The 21,306-nt window shown below is 40.0% G+C and overlaps 1 protein-coding gene across 4 annotated transcripts in view; it reads right to left on the bottom strand.

Annotated features, from left to right (window-relative positions):
• LOC136879173 (EF-hand calcium-binding domain-containing protein 4A) overlaps positions 1-21,306 on the bottom strand; it is a 659,860-nt gene that overhangs the window by 213,095 nt on the left and 425,459 nt on the right. For all 4 annotated transcript variants that reach the window (XM_067152938.2, XM_067152939.2, XM_067152935.2 and 1 more), the window contains one exon: positions 9,465-11,142. In XM_067152938.2, coding sequence (XP_067009039.2) covers positions 9,465-9,608 — 144 coding nt within the window. In that variant the 5' untranslated portion in view covers positions 9,609-11,142. The remainder of the gene's footprint in view (positions 1-9,464; positions 11,143-21,306) is intronic.

Below are 21,306 nucleotides of genomic sequence, written 5' to 3'. Positions count from 1 at the left end.
TAAGAGAATATTTCCACTCGAGATCTGATACATCGTGTCTTCATCATGCTGTTTGCAGAGCCGATATAAACTATACACCTCTCAATCTGTCGTCGCCAGAAATGCCTGTTTCTACCCCACCTACAAAAGAGATGAATATGGCCATGTGGAAGCAAAAACCTCTTCACGGGAAATACCCCCATGAACTGGATCAACCTCATATCGACAAATCTGCGTCGCACGCTTGGTTGACCTACTCCGGTCTTTTCCCAGAAACAGAAGGATTTGTTCTGGCCATCCAAGATCAAGTAATTGCTACACGGAACTACCGTAGATTTATCATGAAGGATCCAACAGTTGTCTCAGACAACTGCCGCCGCTGTTCCAGAATTACAGAGAGCATACAGCACGTCATCTCTGGTTGCCCACACTTGGCCAACACCGATTATAAGCACCGACATGATCAAGTAGCAAAAATCATTCACCTGAAACTTTCTGTAAAATGTGGATTTCTTCAGTCATCAACTGCATATTGGAAATATACACCTCCACCCATTCTCGAAAACTCTTCATATAAACTACTATGGGACCGAGAAGTCATAACCGATGTCACGCTCAGCAACAATAGGCCAGATATTATTCTAATCGATAAATCAAAAAGATCCGCATCCCTTATAGAAATTGCTTGTCCAAATACCTCCAATCTGCAAACAACAATAGCCATAAAGATATCAAAATACACAGAACTGGCAATAGAAATACAACGCCTGTGGAAACTAGAATCAGTCACCACAGTTCCAATAGTAATATCATGTACCGGTGTTATTCCAAAATGCTTGCACAGCTCTCTGGCCGCATTAAACCTGCATCATCACACATACGTAGAACTACAGAAAGCCACCCTCCTGAGCACCTGCCACATTGTGAGAAAGTTCCTAGGAACGACTTTTCCTCTGACTCACGCCAAACAACATGAAGTTCCAGGTCGCAGTTCCAGTAATACTGAAGAACAGATTCCCAAAACGGGGACATAAGAAGTCTGAAGTTGTTTGTATTTATTGTATAAATGTATATGTTGTAATTATTTCTGTTGTAAATATTTGTACATATATGTACCTGTAGTTTCATAATCAAGAGGGTGACTCCTTGCTTAGACCGAGTCAGCCCATTATGTTACCGGCACAAGCCGAGCCTTCCTAAATTGATACAAATAATAATAATAATAATAATAATAATAATAATAATAATAATAATAATAATAATAATAATAATAACAATAATAATAATATATTATAAATTGTATATTATAAATAATAATATTGCTTTTCCGTCCCACCAACTACTTTTGATGGTTTTCGGAGACTCTGAGGTGCCGAAATTTTGTCCCGTAGGAGTTCTTTTACGTGCCAGTAAATCTACCGACATGAAGCTAACGTATTTGAATACCTTCAAATACATCGGACTGAGCTAAGATCGAACCTGCCAAGTTGCGATCAGAAGACCAGCGCCTCAACCGTTTGAACCACTCAGCCCGGCATTATCTATATATTAAAAGAATTTACTAAAAACAGCTTTGGAAAATCCGTCCATCGTTCTACTGGACCTATTTACTTCATTTTTAGCGACTAACACTTGTATTAATATTTTGATATATATTGTGATTTTCATCCTAAGTAATGGCATTGCATGCAGCCATGTCTGATTACTACCTGTCAAACCAGAGAGTATACACTTCCTCTGATCACGGAAGAATACCATTCCCTGCTAAATACTCTATGATTCTCTAAGCTTTCCTAGCTTCTAAATATATTCAATAGATGGCAGAACGTTCCTAATAAATTACATGCTGCTATAAGAGGAAAAAAGTCTGCGTACAAACAGACCCCATCATGACATACGTCCTAGACATTGTCTGGGAAACCCGGCCGGGTCGGGGATTTTAACCTTCGTTGGTTAATTCCAATGGCCGCAGCTGTATATAGTGCAATTTTTTTTATTTTTTCGTTTAATTGATTATTCATCATCATGATTTTATTAGGTTTGCATTTCAAAACGCTGAATAACATGACAATAAGTGCATACTTAAAAGCATATTTCACCATCTTTTGCAGCATAGTTGCATGCTTATATATGGGCGATTTATACAGCATATAAATCCGGTATGTAGTAATAAGTGGTGATGATGAAGAGGCTCCGATGCACCCACAGAAGCACCCCGTCTCTGCATGCTACAAATAATATAACTGGTGCGTTCAGTAGCAGCTGTGAAGAACTTGAAATTGTAACAACGTTTAAATATTCTTGGGAGTCGCACTTCAAACACAGGCTCAACCTTCACATTGCACATACAAGAAAAAGCGGCAAAAGCAACCAAAGCCGTATACTATATCCAAAAGCTCCGGAACCTCTCATTAGATCCCGCAATGCCACTATTTAAGCCTACAGTCACCCCAATTGCAACGCATGGTCTACAGTTGACATGGCGTAAACTGACTAGCAAATCTATAAAGGATGGGGAGTGCAAAAAAGGAACAAATACCTGAAACGAATCCTCTAGATTCCAAAATACACGGATAACGCAGATAATAGCCAATGGGCCATTCATCTTGGAGATAGAAGTCTACATTTCGACTTCCTGATACCGAGCATAGATTGCTGTTCTGAAAGAAGTTCAGCAGATACCAGAAGAGTTTTTCAACACGGAAGTAGTGAGACCAGTATTTGGAGAGGGTCTAACTGCAAGTTACAGTATGTCACACGTTTCGGCGGAAGGATAGGCTATGCCTATACCTGTAATATTGAAATAAGCATTTTGACAGGTAGGGCCGGAGGGAGGAGCATTGCACGTGCCATTGCAAGGTGTTACACATTCTTGAATTTCTTTCTCCTTCCCCTTGCTTCCGGCTCACTTGTTCGTTCTTTCAGATCGCTGTGTTCTGTTGTACATATCTCAGAAGTGAAAGGTTTGTCAACTCCCAGAAGCATGAGCCGGCCAGCAGGCTAATCTCCATAGCAACCACCGTGGACCCGACCACGTTTCCATGGCAACCATAAACCCTACTCCTTTGTTCCCATCCAGGCAGGCAGTAAACGGACCTCCCTCTAAGAAATGTCAGAATGCTTCTTTCAGTACTGCGACCTTAAACAGCGCATTTCACATTCCAAGGGGTCACTGCACCAGCCGTCCGACTCGTTGGGTGAATGGTCAGCATACTGGCCTTCGGTTCAGAAGGCCCCGGGTTCAATTCCCGGCCGGGTCGGCGATTTTAATCTGCATTGGTAAATTCCAGTGGCCCGAGGGCTGGGTGTTTGTGCTGTCCCAAACATCCCTGCAACTCACGCACCCCACACAACACTATCCTCCACCACAATAACACGCAGTTACTTACACAAGGCAGATGCCGCCCACCCTCATCGGAAGGTCTGCCTTACAAGGGCTGCACTCGGCCACAAATAGCCACACGAAATTATACTATTATACTGTACCAGCCAACTCTTAAATATGCCCTTTTTACTGTGCTTGTTTTCCGTACCATATAATGGACTGCGTGAACAGAACACGACCGTAGAGTACATTTGCCAAAGGTTAGTGAGCGAAAGTGACGTTCATGTAGGGCCTATGTTATACTTATGCACAATGTGCTTAATAATAAATAATTAAGTAAAACTAAAAATACGAATAGGTGTGCAAAATACATCTGAAAAGGCATTCTTGAAAGAACATTGGGAGCCGAAGAGAAATTTAAGTTCACTGATCTGAATAAACTGCTGGGTTATAATCTTCTTTCTTATTTTTCTCGAGTTAGCAATGGCAGTTATAATCCTGGTAATAGCTCAATAAAGACCGTAGAAGCGCGAAGAACAGTAAATGGAATAAGGCGAACATGAGACGAGTGAGGAAAATGCCTTTCGACAGGCCAAAGGGAGTATGAATCAACTTTCGCCCCACCCCCTTTCAGATCTATCTCTCGATAAACTCATTTAGGCCTCTGTACCTCCCCGGGGAAAATCCTTTCTCATCTTCGTCCGCCAGGATGTTATTTCCACAACGAGAAACGAGGTTTCTGAAGCCTTCGTTGCCTCCAGGATCAGACAGAGAGCGAATAGATTTAAAGATATCTCTTTAATGAAGTCTTTCTTTCCGTTCATCATGAAGTTCTTGTTCTTCAGTTTCTAAAAGGGAATATCTTACAGGAGTCCTCAAGTTTACCATCACTATTGTCCGATATTAGGAAGAAAAACATAGCGGATATGGTGTGATAGTAGAACAGCTTATCTGCATTAGCAAATCAAATCAGATTATTTGAGAGCTATTGTTTACATGGACTGATTCGCAACGGAAACATATTTGGAATTGCAAACTGTATCAATTAATAACAAAAAATGCAGAAAAACAGGACTCATGATATCAAATGAACAAAAACAGAGTTTATAGAATACAGACACGATAATGAATAGCATCTGAAAACAACATTTGGAAGAATTTGGGTGAAAAGATCCAACCAAACGGGCTTGATAATGAAGCAAATAAAGCAGGAGCTAGGAAGATGGAAATAGCATATAGGCTACAACAAAACAGATAACTTACAAGAAGAGAACGATCTCTTACAAAGCAAAGATTAGTCATTTTACAGCAGTTTTCAAGACAGAGGCACTCTATAGTTCTGAGTGCCTGGTACTGTACTGAACAGGAAAATGGAAACTGAGGAGGTAGAGAAGAAAGAAATCTTCTAAGGAGGATCCTAGGAACAATTAATGGTACCTGTTGGAAAATGAAAAATGAAGTTCTATACACAAATGTTTACAGACCCAATGCACAAGATAAGGGATAAATTTTATGGAATCATTTTGAGGATGAATGAGAGTAGACTGACAAAAAGAATTTTCAACTACATCACCAAAGTAAATACGAGCACAAAATGGGTTCAGAAGAAAGAAGAGACATGAAAAAATGTTGGAATCCCTACAAATGAGATCTGAATCGAGTTGGGTTTAAAACTAAGGTTGATATATTCCAGGGGTTCCAGGAACAACAAAGGCCACGACCACGTGGTCGGAAGAAAGGAGGAGGAACCTCAGCGAAAGGATGAAAACATTATGGGAAAAGACGAAGACACGAACCAGTAAACCTGTTATTTCCCGCAGTCCAAAGTAGGCCAAAATCTGAAGAAGAAGAATAAGAAAAATAATAATAAGAAAGTAGCAATCATCGCTCAAAGGTAACTAAACGTACACTTGCATGAAAAAAAAACCCCTCTATAGTAATGGTGATTTCGATTGGTACTGAGATGTCTAACAGTCCCACCTTCTCCAATGTCAACCTTCTTTATGAGTGTCAGCCTCCTTTTCCCTCCTGCATGCTTCTAGTTACTTACCTCCCCTAAAAGATGAATACTACTCTCGGCCAGCCCAATTCTCCTTATTTACTCCAACCATAGCAAATTTCATCAAGGGAGGCTATTTCTGACCCCACTCTTCTTTTCTGAATGTAACACCGTTCTTTGGTTCATATTTGTTTCTCCAGATTTACTTCAAGCCAATCATATACAGAAGCGGTAAGGGTTGGGTAGAGGCGGATGTTGGTTAAGTAAGTGCGAAAACCTTACAGAAGAAGAAACACTAGGTTCTGCGATCTACGAATATCGGCCAGACATTCTGATCGCAAGCAAGTGTTCAATAATACAAAATTATACAACCTGTCAAGTTAAATCTCTATACTTCGTATTCATTATTCCCGAACTCTTCTGACCACGGATTCTCTGAAAAAATTAAAATATCACGGAACCTTTCTGAGTTTTGACCTAAAACAAACGGTAAATATGTCACAAACTCTTATCTTTCAATTCAGATCAAAAAGCAAAGTTGTAGTATCAGTGGCATCAAACCGGTTTAATGCGAAGAATGGAGCTGCTCTGCAACGGTGGGTTTAATCTATGTAAATAAAGTTGTAGGGGGTCCGCTGTCTGTAATTTCGTTTATTTTAGAAAACAAATCAGATATTTATCCGTTTTAGGTCAAATAAAGAGCGTATCAGTGGGTTTTAACTTTCGTGGCTGTCTGTCTGTCGGTTTGTTCCACCATTACGACGAAATGGCTCGATAGATCTCGACCAAACTTCATATTTAGAATATACTCATCAGGAGCAGGTTTAGATAGGCATATGATATAAAAATCATTGGGGGTTATAGGAAGACCAGAACAGTTTTTTACATTGTCTTTTTATACTATTGATTTTCTGTAAACTCTGTAGACTATATGTAAAACATTCCTTCATTTTAAACAACTTTTTCTATGTACATAATTTCATGACGGTGCAGACCTTCGTTTCGAGTAACTGGTGGCTAAACAGATAGAAGAGTCATCACTCAATTTGTTGAGATGTTCAACTTTGGTCCAATGACATTTTTTGTCTTGTCTCGATCCTTTATACGTTAGATTATAATGAAACTCCCCAACTAGTTTGTGGCTAGCATTAGGAAAAGAGGCCTGTCATTATAATGAAAACTCCAACTCGATTGTGAATGGCAGTAGCAAGTGAGCCTGCCGTTATAGCAGAAACTCCCGAACTTGATTGTGAATGCAAGAAGGAAATGTGGCCCGCCATTATCATGAAAACTCCACAATGCGCACCTTACATCGGAAACAACGCATGGGAACCTCCCTATGGTGTTCCTCAGATAACGCTAAGAGACTTGCAATTTAATACGATTTTACTTCCTGCGTGTACAGTAATTTACATACATCTATATACAGTGTAGAATACCGTGGTGAAGCACGGGCACATTTGCTAGTAACCGATAATTTTAATATAAAGCCAAGCTCAACTTGAAGTATATTTCTTAACTTCAATCAAATCAAATCAAATCAAATCAAATCAAATCAAATCAAATCAAATCAAATCAAATCAAATCAAATCAAATCAAATCAAATCAAATCAAATCAAATCAAATCAAATCAAATCAAATCAAATCAAATCAAATCAAATCAAATCAAATCAAATCAAATCAAATCAAATCAAATCAAATCAAATCAAATCAAATCAAATCAAATCAAATCAAATCAAATCAAATCAAATCAAATCAAATCAAATCAAATCAAATCAAATCAAATCAAATCAAATCAAATCAAATCAAATCAAATCAAATCAAATCAAATCAAATCAAATCAAATCAAATCAAATCAAATCAAATCAAATCAAATCAAATCAAATCAAATCAAATCAAATCAAATCAAATCAAATCAAATCAAATCAAATCAAATCAAATCAAATCAAATCAAATCAAATCAAATCAATCTCTGCATTTGGGACAGTCGCCGAAGTGGCAGATTCCCTATCTGTTGTTTTTCTAGCCTTTATTTAAATTATTGCAAAGAATTTGGAAATTTATTGAACATCTCTCTTGGTAAGTTATTCCAATCCCTAACTACCCTTCCTATAAACGTATATTTGCCCCAATTTGTCCTCTTGAATTCCAACTTTATCTTCATATTGTGATCTTTCCTACTCTTAAAGACACCACTCAAACTTATTCGTCTACAAATGTCATTGCATGCCATCTCTCCACTGACAGCACGGAACATACCACTTAGTTGAGCAGCTCGTCTCCTTTTTCCCAAGTCTTCCCAGCCCAATCATGGCAACATTTTTGTAACGCTACTCTTTTATTGGAAAGCATCCAGAACAAATCGAGCTGCTTTTCTTTGGACTTTTTCCAGTTCTTGAATCAAGTAGTTCAGGCTCGTTAGACATGACATGCCATATAAAAGTCTTGTTGTTGTAGTTATGACATTTCTGTAATTTTAATGAGCTGTGTTTTGAAAGTTCTGCTAAGCGTAAGAGAGAGGTTGGTTGATTGTCCATCAGCAAATGGATTCCTTACCAACGCATTACTTTCATTTTTCACCGGTAAATACTTCCTTAGCTGCAAGTGCAAGTTCTTCAAATTTGACTGGTGAAGTTTTCCTTTGAAACATTTTCTTCCGATATATTTTTGAGTGATGGTGGATAGCATCGCCACTATTTAGGCCAAATGTGTTTTCGTTTTTAAAAAGTTTGGTTATAGACTGTTATGTCTCTCAGCGTTCAGTCTGCAAGCCTATGCGAATTTACTAAACTCCGCCACAATCCTTTATTTGTAACTAGTTCTGTGGCCTCAGACTCCAACCCTCATGGGCCCTATAGTAATTGCCAGTTTACATTATGACTTTATTTGTAAATCTTTCGTTATGCTGAACTATCTGTTGACAGAAAAGTTCTATTTCTCACTGTAGAAGTGGAGCAATGTCGAGTAATACTACTACTTTTTTAGTAGTGGATTTACGTCGCACCGTCACAGATAGGTCATAAGGCGATGATGGGATAGGAAAGGCCTTAGGAGGTGGAAGGAAGCAGCCGTGGCCTTAATTAAGGTACATCCCCAGCATTTGCCTGGTGTGAAAATGGGTAACCACGGAAAACTATCTTCAGGGCTGCCGACAGCGGGATTCGAACCCACTATCTCCCGGATGCAAGCTCATAGCCGCGCGCCCGGTAATACTACTTCGAAGACGAGAATGCCAAAACACTGCGGCAAGGAGCAATGCGTTTCAAACCTTTCATGCAACGTAGTTGAACCATTGTCTTTAAAAATGACGTATTTTATCTGGACACTAAGCCCAGTTGATATATCGCGCAGAGATCTCCCCTTGTGGTCCTTGTCGCATATGTTCGAGACACAGAACTTTCTTCTTCTTCTTCTTTTCCTGCCGCTTTTTCCCACACCTGTGGGGTCGCGGGTGCGAACTGCGTCGCACAAGTGGATTTGGCCCTGTTTTACGGCCGGATGCCCTTCCTGACGCCAACCCTCTATGGAGGGATGTAAGCACTATTGCGTGTTTCTGTGGTGGTTGGTAGTGTAGTATGTTGTCTGAATATGATGAGGAGAGTGTTGGGACGGACATATACACCCAGTCCCCGAGCCAGAAGAATTAATCAGAAGCGATTAAAATCCCCGACCCGGCCGGGAATCGAACCCGGGACCCTCTGAACCGAAGGCCAGTACGCTGACCATTCAGCCAACGAGTCGGACGTTCGAGACACAGAACATAGCTGTAAATTCACATTTTAAAAATTTAGAACCATAGTGACACGGAACGTTTTCTGGAAGCTGAATTAACCCGTCAAAAAGGAATTGCTACTTTGATATTTATATTGGGAAAACTGCCAACTAAAGACAGAACAGCTACATCTTCTGAACTTCATGTTTTGTAAAGTTGTCCTTAGAATTGCTCTTTTTACAGAAAAACGTGCTGTTTATTGGCCACACCTTGGGAGAAAACTAATCCTTGCCCCCGCTTCCACTAAATGTGTTCTGGTTCTACCACTAGGTCAGAAAGAAGAAGAAGAAGAAGTACACATTATTTGATGAGAAGTGTTAAAAAGAGACTGCTTTTTTAAATAACAATTTCACCAACAAGAATACTTGAATGTATCAATGTGGACTGACCTGCATGTCTCTCTTGACGATGAAGCCCTTGCGCTCCTGGTCGGAAAGTAGGAAGAGCTGCTGAGCCCTCTCGGACAGGATGCTATCCATGATCCTGGTGCTTAGAGATGATGGCGATGTCTCCATGGAAGAACAACACTTCATACACTTGCCACTTCACTTATAGAACTGTTGAAATGATTGATATGATAACACTCGCGTCATCATATAGCGAAACACTACAGCCTGCCAACACTGGTTCTAAAACTCACATATTGCACTTTGTTTGCAAGATACAGACTTCGTTCTTCTCCAACACGAAACTAAGACAATAAACCTTTTCTCGGTTTGAGTGAGTGCAAGAAACGGACTAGACGTGAGAAGATAAGCCTACGCCACGCAGGTTGCTAGTAATATAGGTATTCCACTTTCACCTTTCGTCACCTCAGCGCGATAAGGATGGAACACTCACGTGGTATGTTTTAAAAGCCAATAAACAAAGCCATATTAATACACATTTATCTACAACACTTCAAGTTTGCTTGATAACTGACGTGATAGGAAAAGTTCTATCGTTATTTGTATCAATTTTGTTTGCAGATTAATGCAAACAAAATGTGCGGCTGATATTTAAGTGGGTCAGCTTTGAAATTATTGTTACTAATATCATTTTCAGCTTGAATCAAATTCAGTACATGTTCACCAAGGATTATTCTGTATTACGAGAAAGATATGAATGTACAGATTTTTCGTGACCAGATACTTTTCAGATACTGATTACTTTAATTGCTTTGTTTTTTAATTGGAAGATATATTTTATTTTAAGTTAAAATGAGTAGGTTTTGTTAAATTATGTTTAATTTCACTTAGAATATCCTTTGATACGTAAGCTGATCATTAATTATTACTAAAAAAATTATTGAAGGCGTAGTTTGCAACGAAAATTGATGCAAATCTTTTAATAATCACGCTCAAAATAACAATTTTTGTAACCACAGAATTCTGAATTGAAAACTAATTCTTGATTTTCAATACACTAACAATGCTATAATTTCTATCAATCAGAAGAAGTATATCGTAAAAAGGATCATTTTCACAAGCCGAAGTGTTAAATCAAATATTTCACGACAATCACTATATAGTCGTGCAAAATTGAAAACACACTTCCTCTTTTCTTGTTACACATTTTCCTGAGAAATTGCCGCCTTCACACCTTTACCATACACTAATTATCTCCTTTCTTAAATTTTAAATCTAATCTTCACTTTTGAAACAAATGTAATACTTCTGTAGTAGTTGGAGATATACACTCTTGGCGTCCTTTAAAGTATTCGTTAAATTATTAAAAGTCACATAGCACTCATTATTCAGAAGTATGAGACACTTATATCAAGATTTTCACCGTTATTGAACTGATAAAGTTATCATGTGATATTGACAGACTGTAGTCACGTAAAGAAAGAGATCCGTTGAGTGAAGAATCCACAAAAACTCCTGTCATTTTTAGTTAAGCTGACAGAGAAGTGGTTGCTTCTAATCACAGATATTTGCTTCATTCGTATTCTGCTTCACTTCACTGTCTTCATTTCACTTACTGATTGTTAATACACGTTCTTGTTTGCTGTGAACCAGAGACTATCGGGCCGCGTCTTCTCCCACCTCCAGGAGCGTGGAGCGGTCGAGTGAAAACAGCTGGTATCTGAAACACAACAACAGAGCGACACTGTATAAATACTGCACGCATGTGAGAATAAACGGCCAGCCCATTTCCTTCATGTGACGTCACGTGTACACAGGTGACGAATGGGAACAGACTTGAGCGCCTATTTGCACAGCTCGTCACACCAAACACTGTTACATCCTTAAACAGAGATTAATACAACACACACTACATCAGTGGTTTTCAAACTGTTCTACAAAACCACAAGAATCCGTAGAATATTTTTTTGCAAAGGCGAGCACCTTAGCGTATAATCTTTTAATTTATAAAAGATTGATCAATATTGCTGAAGGGTTGACATTTATTTTGTTTTAATATTGAGGAAAGGTAAGCAGCAGTCGTGGTTTTTTTTTGTTCTTTCTTTTTTACGTCGCACCGACAAGAATTTTCAATATTTCACAATTTTACTTGTTAAATCGCTTGCAGTACTTGAAAAGTCTTCAAAAGTCTTGAGAGTGAATTAAAACATGTTCTAATCGATCAAACAATTGCAAAATCTTGGACAGAATTGACCAATGAAATTCGAGTATCAATGGTACGCGGTGTGCCGCTAGGCATGCTGGGTTGTCGGAAATCAAAACAACAAAAATGGCTTCGTCTTTATGACCGATGTTCTGTGTGTATTAATTGCTAAGTATGATATTCAGCTCCATAAAGTACTGCAATGAAATGAACAAGACGGCAGCGTTAGAGGACATTGCAACATAAATATCTCAAGGAAGTGGACAGCTTTTATGATTTTTACCGTTCTGTAAGTATAAATTAACACTTTCCTTTTACAATTTGCTTTACGTCGCACCGACACCGATAGGTCTTATGGCAACAAAGGGATAGGAAAGGCCTAGAAGTGGGAAGGAAGCGGCCGTGACCTTCGTTAAGGTACAACCCCAGCATTTGCCTTCTCTTTTTACAATTTGCTTTTCGTCGCACCGACATCGATATGTCTTATAGCAACGATGGGATAAGAAAGGCCTAGGAGTGAGAAGGAAGCTGCTGTGACCTTAGTTAAGGTACAACCCCAGCATTTGCCTTCTTCAGGACTGTCGGAAATGGGGTTCGAACCCACTATCTCCCAGATGCAAGTTCACAGCTGCGCGCCTCTAACCGCACGGCCAACTCGTCCGATGTTCGATTTATGATGATCTTTTAAATTTATTATTGTTGAATTCCTAATATGCGTTCATGGAAAAAGATGTGAATTTCTGGTGTATTGCTATCATTTTTATTCATCTTATGTGAGTAAATGTAATAGAAGATATCCTCTGCAAATGATGTTATGGCAGTAAAATATATTTAAAAAATGACGTTAAAGATAACCACATTAATCTTTTCATGTAAATTATGGTTTATTGGGCGTTTCCCTTCTTTTTAAGAATATATCCCACTGCTAGTCCAAGAACCGCAACTGCCCCACTGTCGGCATCCCTGAAGATGGTTTTCAGTGGTTTCCAATTTTCACACCAGGCAAATGCTAGGGATGTACCTTAATTAAGGCCATGGCCGCTTCCTTCCCATTCCTAGACTTTTCCTCTCCTGTTGCCGCCATAAGACCTATCTGTGTCGGTGCGACGTAAAAACAAAAAACACACGACTGCTGCTTACCTTTCCTCCATGTTAAAACAAAATACATGTCAACCCTTCAGCAATATTGATCAATCTTTTGACAAGATTTGCCATTTTTCTTGAGAAGTATTAAATTGAAAGAAAAATGTGATGGTGTACAACAAGCATAACACTGCATTATCTTTTCGACCTACTTCACAGGAGACAGTATAAATAATAGTTTTTACTGCAAATAAGCATAAAAATAATTTCATTTTGGTTAATTACTACTGTTTTAGCAATACAGTCATTATGTCATTCTTCTCTGCGAGTGTATAATTTGAAATCTACAACTTTAATAGTAAAGTTTAAGGCTTAGGAATTCGTTCATTTATAATGTTAGTAACAGTGATGGATGTTTTCTTTTAGGATTTTAACCAGTGTATCTCTTAAAGTAAGGTCAGTTCTCTATGTATAAACATTTTCACTACAATGTTGAACCAGTAGTTCTGATGCTAGGCGCAATATGTTACGTAGGTAAGTTTCAGACCACCTACGAAAAAGAATGACTCGACTACTGTAGAGTCAATAATAGGAATAGTAGGAAACCACTTTTAAGAACTTGAGACAAGCAATTGTTTCTGGGCGCATTCAAGATGTGATTACCCAAAACTCTCTCTCAATATTTGTGCCAAAGGTATAAAAAATATGACTATTTTATAGTCAAGATATTTTATTTTTAAGTCTAAATGTCTTAATATCTCCGTTTCTATTCCTCGCATGGTAAATATGCATGGTCAGAAATTACGTCTTCCCCGTCAGGAAATAGAAAAAGTTAAGAAACGGTATTTCCACTTCCGCTGCATATGGTGCCGAGGTTCACTCAGTCTACTCTAAAAATGAGCACCAAGTTATTCCTCGTAGCAGAGGCGGCCAGGCGTAGATTTAATCGCTCTTCCCCACCAAATGCTGAGGTTACGGATAGTGGAAGCCTTTACCTTTCACCCCTCCTAGGGCTTTCATAATCTTTACGAAGATGAATTAGCTTTTTTAAAATGATGTACAGTTTTTCCATAAACCTAATTACAACGGAATGACATTTTCTGACCTGGCTCCCTCAATGTTGCTACGCCACTGTATACTAAATCAAATAATATACAGCCTAGTACAGAAATCGACTTAAATATCGAGTTTCGAGAAAGTCTGTGCTGTCATTTCCCCTGATATCAATCAATCAATCAATCAATCAATCAATCAATCAATCAATCAATCAATCAATCAATCAATCAATCAATCAATCAATCAATCAATCTAAAGACAAAATTGAACAACTTCAAACTTTTAAATTCATAATCCGTGATATATTCCGCCTCTGTGGTGTAGTGGTTAGTGTGATTAGCTGCCACTCCCGCAGACCCGAGTTCGATTCCCGGCACTGCCACGAAATTTGAAAACTGGTACGAATACTGGAACGGGATCCACTCAGTCTCGGGAGGTCAACTGAATAGAGGAAGTTCAATTCAACCTCAGCCATCTTCGAAGTGATTTTCCGTGGTTTCCTACTTCTCCTCCAGGCAAATGCCGAGATGGTACCTAACTTAAGGCCACGGCCGTTCCTTCCAATCTTCCCATTCCCCCCACACACACACAAGACTCCTGTTCAGCATAGTAGGTGAGGCCGCCTGGGCAAGGTGGTGGTCTTTCTTACCAGTTGTATCCCCCGACCCACAGTCTCACGCTCCAGGACACTGTTTTTGAGGCGGTAGAGGTGATTCCGAGGCAAAAACCAACCCCGGAGGGTAAACGGACTGAGAAAGAAAGAAAGAGAAGAATCCGTGATAAAAATGAAGTAAAAAACACAAGCAAGTGTACAGACAAAACTATAATTTAATTTCTGTAGACATTAGCTGGTTTGCCAGAATTTACTAGGGTCGAAATGGAAAAGAGGGTTCTAAATGTGAAGAAAAAAAACCCAGGTAATTCTCCACGACTATAAGACCAAATCTGAAGTTCCTCTAACCTGTAAGAGTGCACGGACACTTGGTGACCCGATAGTTCTCAAGGAGATATCGACAGAAGGGATTTTCGGAAATAATCTTAAATTACAAAATAAGTCCTTTTCAATATCGTAAAGATTTCATACTTTGTACTATACAAGATCTATAATGCCCTTAATTTGGTCAGCCTTTCAACGAACTCTATTTGACTTCGTTTTGCAAGAGTGCTCCTTTATCAATGGCTGTTTGGTCTGCCAATGACTTAAAGCCAAGTAAAAAACAAGTAAAGATTGCTGCATTGATCCACTGTTGCTGATCCCTTAATTGGCTTGGATTGGCTTTTAATTGGCTTGGATTTGGTTACTAGACATATATTAATAGACAATTCAATGGATATACTATTAATAATAATAGTAATAATAATAATAATAATAATAATAATAATAATAATAATAATAATAATAATAATAATAATAATAATCCCTTCCTCATTGCTCTGCCTAGACAAAATATATTTCAAAGTCTAGAAGGCCTAGGGAGTTGCAAGTTTGTATGCAGATAGCCTTAACCCGCCAGACAAAAGGACTACTTGGCGAAAGAAAATATTTACAGGGAAATCTTCCGAGGAAATCTGAAATTGTAAAAGTAATCCTTTCCTTTATCGGAAAAGGCTTCGTACGTTTTGACTATTAGCATGACGTCAAGATTACCGTTTCAGAAGGTGCTGGGCTCGATTCTCAGCCTTTTCGGGAATGTTAGCAGACTCTAATACCTTGAGCTCGGGGACTGAGTTTCTGTATCTGGCTCAACGTATATGTCTTCATAGAAAGACACTACACTACCAACCACCACAGGAATACGCAGTAGGGTGTCCGTCAGGAAGGGCGTACAGCCGTTAAACTGAGTCAAGTTCACACATTTGGAAGTTCGTACCCGCGACCCCGTCCCTCTCTGGGTCCAACATTGTTTCCAATTACTTGTGCCAGCTTCCTCACTTTCATCTTTCCTATCCGTCCTCCCTTGGTCAACACTTGTTCTCTTCTGACCCAGAAGGTCACGCCCCTTATGGCCCTTTCTTTTGCTTAATATAATGGTGTGTGGCCTCCGGAGAGGCCTGGTGCAGGTCTTTTGATTTGACGCCCATAGGAGACCTGCGAGTCGTTATGAGGATGAAATGATTATGAAGACGGCTATACACCCAGCTCCCATGCCAGGGGAATTAACCAATTATGGTTAAAACTCCCGACGCTGCCGGGAGTAGAACCCGGGATCCCCGTGACCAAAGGCCAGCACGCTAACCATTTAGCCATGGAGCCGGGCTTTCTTTTGCTGATACCCTCTTTCTCCGAAGGGTCAGACATGTTCTACTTCTCTCTGATTAGTCTTAACAGAAGTTGGTTGCCCAGTTGTATGTACTTCCCCCCTCCCCTCCATTGGCTCAACAGCCCCGAAGGACCATGGCCTACCAAGCGACCGCTGCTCAACCCGAAGGTCTGAAGATTACGAGGTGTCGTGTGGTTAGCATGACGAATCCTCTCGGCCGTTATTCTTGGCTTTCTAGAACGGGGCCGCCATCTTACCGTCAGATAGATCCTCAATTGTAATCACGGAGGCTGAGTGGACCTCGAACCAGCCCTCAGATACAGGTAAAAATCCCTGACATGGTCGGGAATCGAACCCGGGGCCTCCAGGTAAGAGGCAGGCAGGCTACCCTTACACCGCGGGGCCGGCTGTATCTACTTCCACTTAAAACAATTATCACCCGCAGTGAAACCCCATCAGACTGAGGGAAAAGTGGAAGAAGAAGAAGAAGAAGAACTTTATCTATCGTATAGCGCCGGGAGTATTAGAGAACATGTTCGGCTCGCCTGGCGCTGGTCTTTCTATTTGACGCCAATGAGCGACCTACGCATCTGGGTTTGGGATGATAATGAGGTAGGGAGAGGGTGAAACCCGGTGTCGGCACATAGCCTACTCCTGTCGAATAACACCAAGAGGTCTGCTTAAAAGCTTTACGTCTCCATCCGACGGACGAATTACCATCAACAGCGTCATATTCCCTCACTCCATATGGACATTGCGGAGAGGTTTGGAATTGAATCCAGGATTTTGGCTCGCAGTCTAATGATTAGAACAGGCATCGTCAATCGAGAGCGAAATGCCTTCGGAGCCGCTCTGGAGGGACGAGAGCAGTTTAGCGAACAAGTAGGGGAAGAAGTAGGGGAAGTGCATGACGTACTATGTACTGAAGGCCAGTGGCGCAAGTACAGTACGGCCACGGTATGCAACCCACCTGACTGCTGCTCTCTTGTCACGTGACAAACACCCGTCTCGAGCGGAGCAAGTAACACCGGCTCTCTAGAGCAACTACGTGATGACGTCTGGATTAGAAATTGTATACCACCACCTCTCCTACCCTGCCGGCTAACATTCCGGTGGTGAACTTTTTTTCGACCAACGGGACTCGAAACGGCTAACCTCGGTGTCAGACCATACAGACTTGATGCCTTAACGAGCAGGGCTACCAGGAGAAGAAGAAGAAGAACAAGAAGAAGAAGAAGAAGTATGGCTTTAAAAAATTTGCTTTGCATTGCCCCGAGACAGATAGGACGTCAGAGTGCAGGGTTGTACACCGAAAATGGTAGGCTGTGACCGCACACGGCCGAAAGTTTGTTTTAACCTGAATACGTCGTGTGAATAGAGGTGTCGATGTCCATGGAATCATCACCGTTGAAGGCGAACGCTCAAGGAATTACTCTGTTAAACCCCACATCATGAAATAATTTCCAACAGAAGTGAGGTGTGTATCGAGTTACATCGCTCGCTGACAAATTTATATAGTAAGGTCCCGTGGTGTAAAAACATTTGAGATCCACAGGACTGAGCTACAATGTGGCATGACGTCATGGGGAAGGTCACATCACCCACACGCTTCTCTCGCTGATGGTGGATGAGTAATAACTGTCTCTCTCTCTCTCTCTCTCTCTCTCTTTCTCAAGGAATGTGCTATAAAAACTGTCAGCATTCTGTAGACTGGACAAGAGCGTAAAGAAATATTTCTCATCCCACTCATTCAGAGCTGTTTTAACACGAGATCGAATTCTGTGCGGCGACTGACGGACACACTCATTTTAATTTCGTCACGTTTTCACTTCTTTTTTCTATTTGAGTACAAAAATGATTTTCATTGCGTCGCACGTTTGAAATATAGCAACAATTCTTCTTCTGCTTTTCCTACATCCTTATGGGATCGCAGTTGTGAACAGTGTAGCACATATGGACTTGAGTCTGTTTTACGGCTGGATACCCTTCATGGCACCAATCCTATGTACAGGGATGTATTACCTATTGCGTGATTCTTCATCGGTTGTAAATGTGATGTGTTGTATGTGAAGAGGATTGTTCTGAGGCAACCACCCAGTCTCCAAGTGAGAGGAAATAACTGATAGCCACGATCGTTAAGGTGGCAAGTCGCTATGGTCTGACACCGTGGTTAGAGGTTCGAGTCTTAATCGTGGAAAAAAATATCACCATCACAGAATGTTGGCTGTCAGGGTAGGAGAGGTGGTAGTATACAATTTATAATCACTAGACTGTGTGCCGAAAGTGTTCGACTCATTGGCTGAATGGTCAACGTTGAGGCCTTCAGTTCAGAGGGTCCCGGGTTCGATTCCCGGCCGAGTCAGGGATTTTAATCGCCTCTAATTAATTCTTCTGGCTTGGGGACTGGGTGTTTGTCCCAATACTTTCCTCTTCATATCCAAACAACACAATACACTACCAACCACCACAGAAACACGCAATAGTGATTACATCCCTCCGTACAGGGTTGTGTCAGGAAGGGCATCCGGCAGTAAAACAGAGCCAAATCCACATGTACGACACAGTTCGCACCCGCGAACCCACAGATGTGCGATAAGCTGTAGAAAAAGATAAAGAATGCGTGCCGAAAGCCTGTATTTATTTTCAAACCTCTCCCCTGCAGTTGTGAGCATATGACGTTCTTGTTGGTGATTTATCCGTCTGATGGCGACGTTAAGCCTTGAGCAGATCGCTTGGTGTTATTCGACAGTGGATCAGTGGATCAGTGGTAGAGTGTCGGCCTCCAGATCCCAAGATAACGGGCTCAAACCCAGCAGAGGAAGTCGGATTTTTGAAGGTCGGAAAACATGTACGATGTTGGCATGTAAAAGATCTCTGGTGACACATTTGGTGTTTACCCGACAAAATTCATTAAAACTCATCCACAGACGCCTAGGAGAGAGTCGGTTTACTCTGCCATATAGGTAGGCCTAGAGTAAAACGGAACGTCGAAGTCGAATGCCAGATGGCGTCAAATTCAAATGTTTGCGCACGGTAGCTGAGGCCATACGATAATAATAATAATAATAATAATAATAATTAGAGCGCGGATTTTTATGTAATATCAAAGTACGAAATACATACATAAAATGCAGTATCAGTGAAATATGTAATTAAATATGTAATATAATATTAATAAAATATGTAATAGTATTAATGCACTAAATTTACAAAAATATTCGTACTGTATATTCCATTTATTATGACTTATGGTTACGATAAGAGACAGTACAACTATTGTCCTCACGCCCTGAAAATGAAACAAAATAAATGCTCATAAATATAATTAATATAGAATCTATCTTTAAACCAATATTAAATAATTATAATCATTATAAAATATCAAAGCCATCTTAGTAAACAGTGCTGGTGATAGTATTTATTATTATTATTATTATTATTATTATTATTATTATTATTATTATTATTAATCACTAAATCACAGACAGTCGTATCAGCACACTATTTTAATCCATTTAATCCAAAACCGGTTTCCAGACTCTAAGGTCCATCATCAGTGTTAAAGTTATTTAAGTCCACGTGAGTGTGTCGTCAAAATGAGTTAAAATTAGTTTTACAAAAAAGTTAAAGCCGAGTATTCGATCAACAGCCCGAACACAAGGATAAGCCAGCTCTTCCTATGTTTATCTCAACAGGGCTTCATTTTAACTTTTTTTAAACTTATTTTAACTCATTTTCACGACAGACTCATGTAGAGTTAAATGTCGTAAATAATTTTAAAAATTTAAAAATTGTAAAAAAAAAAAATACTCATATGCTCCGTAATATCTATCCTATTGGTTTCACATGGACCATACTCCAAATAATAATAATAATAATAATAATAATAATAATAATAATAATAATAATAATAATAATAATAATAATAATAATAATAAACCCTTTTTTTATAGCAGCATGATCTCCGTGAACCACCACTGTATGCATGAAGCCTGTCTGGTGTTCCGTTCTCTCTCGATAGCCAGCCATCACGAGCGGAGGAAGTAGTGAGTGCTCCCCAGAGCAACGAGCTGATGACCCATGGATTAGATAAGAGGAGCCACAGAACTAGTTGCAAATAGAGGATTATAAAGGTACTTAGTTAATAAACAGAGACTGAGTGCTGAGAATGTGCATGTGCTAGTTGTACGTCGCAACGGCACGGACAAGTCTTACGGTTAGGGCTAGGAATGCGGAGGACATGACCGTGGCCTTAATTAAGGTACAACCCTAGCATTTTATTGATGTAAAATAGGAAAAACACGGAAATCCATCTTCAGGCCTGCCGACGGTGGGCTTCGAATCCACTATCTCTCGAACGCAAACTCACAGATACGTGAACCAAACCGCGTAGCCAACTCACACGGTGAAAATGGACCCATATGTGTGTGTAGGTAATTTATAAGATTTTATTCACGCTGTCCACGTAAACAAAAACTTATCCTGTGTTTGTAACCATATATGTGAAAACATACTGTCGCTGGATGAAAAACACAAGGAAGCATTTGCTTTGCAAGTCCAAACGGATCAACTGCAAACGAACCTATCTGAACATTACTTTGATCTCGACCCTAATCAGCTTTAAAGGCTTTGCATATAAATTATCTACCGCCGTTCTTTTCAATGTTCCTTTTGTTCTTTGATATAATATGGTAATATTTTCATGATAATGATTTTATCTTATATTGGCTTTTAAGAATTTTTTTTGTCGTGGTTTGATTTAAATCACCCTCAAAACAACGCCTAAGATTTTTTTTCACTGTTGCCGAATTTGTTCGTATTTATTGCCATTGTAGACCACCACGTTTCTCCCTCTGTTACACTTAATTACTTTCGAAACAGTTTTTATAAAATCTTGACTGGTTATTAACTGTAATAAGCCACTGATATTTAAGTACTTGTTCAAAAGTATATAGATGCTTATCTGTACAGGGGCCGCCTATGTGGTGTAGTGCTTAGCGTGATTAGCTGCCACCCCCGGAGGTCCGGGTTCGATTCCCGGCTCTGCCACGAATGCCGGGATGGTACCTAACTTAAGGCCACGGCCGCTTCCTTCCCTCATCCTTGCCTATCCCGTCCAATCTTCCCATCCCCCTACACGGCCCCTGTTCACCATAGCAGGTGAGGCCGCCTGGGCGAGGTACTGGTCATACTCCCCAGTTGTATCCCCCGACCAAGAGTTTGAAGCTCCAGGACACTGCCCTTGTGGCGGTAGAGGCGGGATCCCTCGCTGAGTCCGAGG

The sequence above is a fragment of the Anabrus simplex genome, chromosome 8 (genome assembly GCF_040414725.1).
Source record: "Anabrus simplex isolate iqAnaSimp1 chromosome 8, ASM4041472v1, whole genome shotgun sequence".
NCBI lineage: Eukaryota > Metazoa > Arthropoda > Insecta > Orthoptera > Tettigoniidae > Anabrus > Anabrus simplex.
This window is presented reverse-complemented; position numbering and strand designations above follow the sequence as displayed.